This window comes from Phaenicophaeus curvirostris, chromosome 25 (genome assembly GCF_032191515.1).
Source record: "Phaenicophaeus curvirostris isolate KB17595 chromosome 25, BPBGC_Pcur_1.0, whole genome shotgun sequence".
Classification (NCBI taxonomy): Eukaryota; Metazoa; Chordata; class Aves; order Cuculiformes; family Cuculidae; genus Phaenicophaeus; species Phaenicophaeus curvirostris.
The window spans coordinates 1,256,781-1,264,090 of NC_091416.1; the positions used below are offsets into that span (position 1 = coordinate 1,256,781).

The window sequence follows — 7,310 nt, forward strand, 5'->3', positions numbered from 1 at the left end:
TCCAGCTATAGCACATGTAAATGTAAATAGTAGTGAAATGACCCCAAGAACAGAATTGTGCTGTGTTTTGCTTAGGAGAGACTGAGGGGGAAGACCCACTTCTGCAGTCCTGCCACATGGAAAGATTAATCACCAGGTTACGTAAAGAAGGAGCAGTGCCAGGGCCGGGGCAGTGTGAATGGGGAGCCTGTGCTGGCCACGTTGGCTGGTTGCGCTGCGCTTACGCTCGTGTTGTGTTTCAGCTAATGTGACCGTTTGGTTCTGCCAGCTGGGAGCAAAGCAGAGTTTGAGTCTGCCCAGTTTGAAAGGAAAGCCTATTAGCAGCAGCTCTTCTTTCTTATTAATTGTTTCTAGGGAGTTTTTTTCAGATTCTGCCTCACTGCAAGGAGAAAATGTCTTATTCTCTTTCAGTGCCTGGAGGACTGTGGGCCCAGCCCCAGCTTTTGCCGTGTGGGGAGTGGGAATTGATCTTTTCCCATGGTGTCTGAAATGAGGAAACAGCACAGGGCAGAGGGGACACCATTACAAAAGGATCAACAAAGCGAGAAACAGCCTCTAGGATCGAGCCAAGTTCTGACACTCTATGTGTGACTGTGCCACTCCCTGGGCTGTTATTTATAGCTTATTGTGTTCTCAACAATGACCGAGTTAATAAATAATCCAGGCATCGCTTCTGATGAAGGGCTGTGTGTGGGATGTGGAGCTCCGACCAGGAGCTGCTCTTCCACGTTCAGACAACTGGCAGCATCTCACGATCCTGGATTGAAGATTCCCTGCACGTGGCTTTGCTGTGTCCAGGGTTGGGTGGGGTTTGGGAGATGTGATGCTTAGGGACATGGTTTAGTGGTGGACTTGGCAGTGCTGGATTAAGGGTTGGACTCAATTATCTTAAAGGTCTTTTCTAACCTGAATGATTCAGTGATTCTATGAATGAACATTTCTTGTCCTGTGTGCTCAGCAAGGCCAGGGTGTGGGGGAAGGAAGGTGTAATCATTCCACGGATGTGCAAGGGGAGCTGTTTTATGGCAAAGTCCCAGGCTGGGCATTGTCAGATGTTCGCGTGGTTTGCCCGCTCCAATATTCTTTTTATTGGTGTGGGTGTGGGTGTCGTTAAGTACGACAGGGTCATTAGGATGGGAGGGAAGGTAGGCTTTTACTGCACCAGGGTAGGATCTGTTTATTCAGGCACTGCTGAAGCACTGGTTTGGAAAACCCAACAGCTGCTCTAAAAGTCACGTAGAAATGTCTGTGGATGTGGCAGAGAACTGAACAATCCTGCTGTGGATTTGAAGGAATCGCCTGACTCTCCTGTTGTCCCCGTCAGTCCCCATGGGCTGCTGGGGGAGTAAATGCTGTATTTCCACCAGAAAGGGATTGATGCAGCCAATGAGGGACCCAGGGCTGAAATTGCATCATGTTGTGCAGCGGTGGGGTTTGGAATGACGTAAATGAAGGAAATACCACTTAATCCTGATGGCTGGGTTGCTCCTAACATGAGAGATTAAGAAAGGTGAGGCCCTGGCCCAGGTTGCCCAGAGAAATCGTAGCTGACCCATCCCTGGAGGGGTTCAAGGCCAGGTTGGATGGGAGGTGTCCCTGCCCATGGCAGGAGTGGAACTAGATGGACCTTAATGTCCCTCCCAACCCAAACCATTCCATGATTCAATGATGATTTTCCTGTGTTGGGTTCAAATTCCCTGGTACAGTGCAGTACCCTTCCTTATTATGTCTGTGAAATAAGTTTTGCCAGGGAAATTAGACTGAGGTGTAAAAGGAAGTGTCGGTATTTGCTGCGGAATGGTGTAAAAGTTAATGAGAATGCCGCTACGAGGCTGTTCAATGGGATAAAGCCAGCGGGAGTTCACTCCTCTAGAGATGAACTGCGTTATTCTGAATACCCTGTACTCATAGCTAATACGGTAAATGGGAGTTGTCACAAGGATATTTAAAAGGAATTTCATGTGTGTTATCCGAGGCAAAGAGCTGTAATCTTTTGAGATAGGCGTATCAACAGTGAAATTAAAATTGAACAGTAGTTCATAGCCCTAATTAGGATTTTATTGAGTGTTGTGCGCTGCAGTACAGAAGATAGATCATACTCAGATGTTTGCTAATCACTCTACCTTGAAACAGATGCCAATTTTAATAGCTGGCCTCTAAAAATTTATTTCTACTGAATTCTGCAGAAGCATTCCATTAGTGCATCACTCCAGGCACTACCTGGTTAAAAATTCATCTGTGAAATTGTGCCTGGGACTTGAGTTCCCAGAGAAACCTCCTGGCAACCCATGAGGAAGTAGGAAAATAAGTGGAAATCGGTATGAAAGAAGTGAAAGTTCCCACTTGCACTGAGAAGCCTAACGGTATGAGGGGTAGCAAGTATGACTTTCTGATTCTGCCCTCCAAAAAGCCTCCTGGCTCACCCCGTGCAGGCTTGCAACGCACAGACCTCACCTTTATTTGTGTCTTCATGTACTCATCATTTTCTCAAAGACAAATATTTCAAACCACTTGCCACAAGGAAGCAATGCTAGGTGCAAGAGCCAACTTTCATTCCTTTATTTATTTAGATTAGTTTAAGAAAAAATTACTTTCCAGAAGTTTGACAATTCCTAAATAAACATTGTCTGTATAAAAATACAAACAATAACAACGTTCAGTGGCCCGTACGATCTTGCCCTACAGCAAAATCAGCTGTTGATTAAAAAAATGGGAGTAAAAATTACCCAGCCTGCCATTCCAGAAAGCCAGAAGAAAACCAGAGGAACTTTGTAAGGCATCCACTGAACTAACAACGATTCGGGGATGCTGGCCTGAATAACAACTAACGGTGTAAATTCCCAAGCCTGGGCTGCTGTGGAGGATCCCTGCCCAGCAGGATCTCCAGCCTGCCCGGTGAGGGGCTCTCCTCTCCAGCTGGAGAGGTGGTGGGTGCAGTTGTTATCTCTGTACTTGCACGGGAGGTTCTAAATTGGTTGAGGCGTGTGAATCTCGAACCCATAGTTTCCCCTCCCAGTCTCTGTTCTGCTTCCCACAGTTTTGGTGGGTGTCCTGGGGGGAGCTGTGCCGCGAGGCACATCCACACGCGGGCAGACACGTATACGCACGCGTTGAGGGCAGGCCCCAGGCTGCACGGCCAGCAGCACACCTCTCCCTGAGCTTCTCAGCAGATACCAGTACCCTGGTGAGAAGAGGGCCTTTTTCTTCTCCAGCATTTTCATGCTATTTTGTGCTTCACAGAACCCCAGGTGTTGGGGACGGAGTTAATTCCTGCAGTGTTGCTGTGTTAGATGGGGTCTGCTCTGGACCCTGTGGTGCTTTTTGAGCTGAAAAGCTTGGACAGTGATCTCTGACTTGCTACAAAACATTTAATCGTGATGAGATTGCTGGCCCTGGGTGAGGGGAGTAAGGGGAGGATCAGCTCTGTGGCCAAATAGACCTTTATCATTTAATGTACAAGTGCAGTTATCATCCTAATACACAGAAGAAGTGAATAGTTTTCCTGAGTTGATCAGCAGCCTGCTCTCCCGTGTGCATGGAGGGAGGGAGCAGCACAGCCAGGTCATCCTCTCTTCCTGCCTTCTACGAGAGGAGTTTGCTTGTGATGAGGAGCAGTGGCAGCTGAATGACGGCTATGAAGAAGGAGCTGCTCTGAACCATGGAGACGGAGTTGGGGGTGGTGGCTGATGGTGCTGTGGTTGTTTTGGCTTCTGAAATGGAAGGAAATCCCCAGGCTTGATTAGAAATTCAGAGGACCAGCTGAGCTACAGACCTACTACAAGAGAATGCTTTTAACTGATTTCTCAGGAATGAGGGGTCAAACCCACGGTAGAGGACCGGGATGTCTGAACCAACAGAACATCAGCAGTGTAGGCTTGGGGCTCCTGGATGGAAGGGGATTGTCTGGAATGTTGGAGACGTTATCTGTGATGGCAAAACCACAATTTCCACTACCTATCTGTATGATGGAATAGGAGGAGGAAGCCTGTGGCAATACCTGCAGAAATAAATAATCCCGTCCTCTCATTTATAGCTGTTTCATGTCCCTTGAAGCAAAAAGGAAGCTTGGAAAGGTTTTCAGTTTATTTTTATAACCTGAAAAACATCTAGCTAGCTCTAGTACTCCAGTGTCTTTGCCTTGTCACCTGACTGTTGGAGAGATTAAATGTTCCTCAGCTGGAGGTACAACCAAGCCCATCCTTCCCCTCTCCCAAAATCCCAGAGCACAAGTGAAGCCCTTGCTTGGTGTGCCATTCACCCTGCTACTTGAGGGGCCCAGCTGGAGCTTATTTACCTTTGCGCAGAGTCTTAGTCGAGAACAGGGTGGAACTATCTTTGAGGCGTATGTACGCCCTGTGGAGGAGAGAGACAAAACAGTTTAGAGCAGGGAAGCTGAATGTCTCGTGTAGGCTCATGTAGGGATGTAAAGAGAACTTTAAAACTGGATGAAGAGGCAGGAGCTATGAAGCCATCCTCAGCTCACTTATATTGCTCTCCAGCCAGATTTTTTTTTTTTTTAACAGCTGAAACGTGTTTCTTCATTACGCTTTGGCTGCTTTACTGCCCTTCTCTGGACGGAGAGGAATGCCTTGTAACAGGGTGGCAATTTACTGCGACCATCTGTTCCTTGTAATTAGAATCACTATTGCCGTGAGCTCTTGTGTTCTTCCTCCCTGCAGATAAGGCCGATCAGGCTAATGGCTATGGTTTCCTTTGACAAATATTTCCTCGCTGATGCAACTCCATTAGGGTTAATGGAAACGAGAGAGGTGTTCAACCCATTAATTTCCAAAGAACTAATCTACCTCCCTACTCGTGCGAGCAAGCCTTTAAACTATGAGGCTGCCTGTGGGGTGACCTCTAGATATGGCTATGGCAGAAAATGTTTTCTTGTTCAAGAGCAAATCTGGAGAAGGCTTAAAAGGTTTGTTTCAACCCCTGCTCTGAAGGTGGGTTCTTGATTCCGGGTGTTGGCGAGAGCTTAGACAGAGAAGCCAACTGGATACTTAAAAGTTGGATTATATTCTTACCTGATTTCCACTGAAGTTATGTTACTTTCTGGAGATGTCCAATTTGCTGCTTTCTGGTTGCTCTTTAGTACTGCTGTGTTGATAGAACTGCAGTTTTCAATCTCTTCCACACTCCAGTTTCCCAGGGAGGCTTTTTGTGGGGATAAGGCTTGCAGTAGGTAATTGGTCACATTCTCTTCAGGGAGGTTGTCAATTATTGTAACTGGAAACAGGGCAAATTAGACAAAGTAAGTTATCTGTTCTGTAAAACATCTTCAACCTTCATGCCTTTTGGGTTTTCAGCCAAGGAATTCTTTTTTCACTCTGTGCTCTCTGTGACACGAGCACACCAGGATCCTGCTAGGAGGAGGTGATGCACTACAGTCCTCCCCCAGCCGCAGGAACAAGAACCCTGTTATCTGCCCCTCATGGGTACTGTAGCTTTAATCGAAACCTGAGCTTCTTGTAAGTAAATCTCTTCTGGATCCCAGGCAAAAAAAGGCTAAAGGGGCCAAGCCTTTGGGCAGCCAGTTCCTGCCTGCAGTCCAGTGCCAGCCCCTCCCCTTTTGTGCCACGTCTGCTCTGCGTTGCTGTTCCACAGCTGTGACCAGTCAGCGCCGTGCTGCTGTGCTGCTGTGTATCACACTTTTGTTGCAAGCAGAAGTTGAACAATGACCAAATGAAGCAAGAAGATCTGCTTGCCAGGAACAAGCAACTGCCCGGCAGTGCTTCCCATCCCAGGTCGCTGTGGGTGCTATGGGCTGGACACCCTTTGAGTCAGGACTGTTTCAAATGAAAGCTGCCAAGAAGCTCCAGGAGCTGATGCGAGACAGGAGCTAGCATCAAACTTGAATTCTGTGCTCAAAAACTGAAATAACAGCAGTGAACAAGCAAACAACCAACTCTCCATTAAAAAAACTGAACCAGTTGCAGTGGATGCTGCTTGGGTGAGATTTACACCAATTCACACCAGCAGGCCCCCTTCTCCCTTGGATCGCAGTGTCTCTCCTCCACTGTTTTCTCAGCATGTAGGTTTCGCTGAGCCTGGCGGCAAACGGAGACCTGTTGTCAGGTCTGTGAAGCAGTGTCACACTGCCATTTGCTCTGCAGCAACATTCTTTGTATAGAATCATAGAATAACCAGGTTGGAAGAGACCCACTGGATCATCGAGTCCAACCAGTAGTATGAAAAGCCACTTTCTACGACTGACATGCAGTGCCTGTCAGCATCAAAGTAGCCTCTTCAGCTTTGTCTTTATATCCATTGCCACCAAGACGGGCAAATGCTCAGCAAGAAGGAAAAGGAACAAAGTCACAAAACAACTTGCCTCCAAATTCTGTGTTTTCAAGAGCATCCAAGTCTTTCTATGCGAGTTTAGGCTAAAAGATTAAGGGAGAAAAAAAGCACTGCAAGGAAGGAAAGAGAATTTGGGACTGACCTTGTAGATGTGAACATGAAATAGGGACAAAGAGGTAATGACTGGTTACCCTAGTTTCCCTATCTTCTGCCTGAAACTAAGAGTTTTAGAATTCCCACATTTTAAACACATCTGAGACCACCACATGACCCAAGACACCGGCTGGGTTAGGGGCAGAGGAGATGCATTTCTGTGCAGTGGGGAAACTCTGAGTTCTAGAGAGAGCTGGCTTACCTAGGTAGGTTGTGTTTGCCTGGTATACGTCGGATGTCACGTTTATAGTGAAGTTGCTTTCAGTTGTAGTCTGGAGCCAGTTACATGTTTCTGTCTGTGCGGATGCTGGGATGATGTGTGTCCCGATGAAGAGGAGTTGCACCAAGAAGAGGAAAGTCGCCATGATCCACTTCGACGTCTCTGCTTCACACACCTGCACCTGGGAACTGGGAACACCTCACGCTTTCCAGCCTATTTGTACTCCAGTAAATGCAAATATTTCCTCCTCCCTATCCAGCCCGTGTGGACACACCCCGTATGGGAGGTTTCACTCGTGCTTTGAGAGATTGCTTCCTTCAACTCGCTTTGATGCCCTCGTGCTGCAGTTTTGTCAGGACCGCTGCCTCTGCTCTGACCCAGGCTCTGCTGAGTCACCTATGAGTCTAGATGAGTGGGAGGTCTGGAGTTGCCTCTCTGTGCTCATGTTCCCTTTTTCCAGCCCCAAAGCACCTGACCACCCTGTCAGTGGCCTGTGGGTTTAGAAAGAAGTTGTTTTAAATGTTTCAAATAAAAGTTGAACAGAAGTGACAGAAAAAGGGCCAGGGCAAGAAAAAGTTCAGGACAAGCAGAACAAAAGGAAAGCAGCAGGAACAAGGCCAGAGAAAGAGAG

General features: G+C 47.3%; 1 protein-coding gene across 1 annotated transcript; it reads right to left on the reverse strand.

The window, feature by feature from the left end:
• Positions 1–3,348: 3,348 nt before the first annotated feature.
• Positions 3,349–7,016, reverse strand: LOC138730929 (placenta-expressed transcript 1 protein-like). Its single transcript, XM_069876565.1, has 4 exons — positions 6,662–7,016; positions 5,031–5,232; positions 4,295–4,353; positions 3,349–3,710 (listed from the first exon to the last, which is right to left on the reverse strand). The coding sequence occupies exons 1-4, from the start codon at positions 6,822–6,824 to the stop codon at positions 3,583–3,585; spliced, it is 552 nt and encodes a 183-aa protein (XP_069732666.1). The 5' UTR covers positions 6,825–7,016; the 3' UTR covers positions 3,349–3,582.
• Between the last annotated feature and the right edge of the window lie 294 nt (positions 7,017–7,310).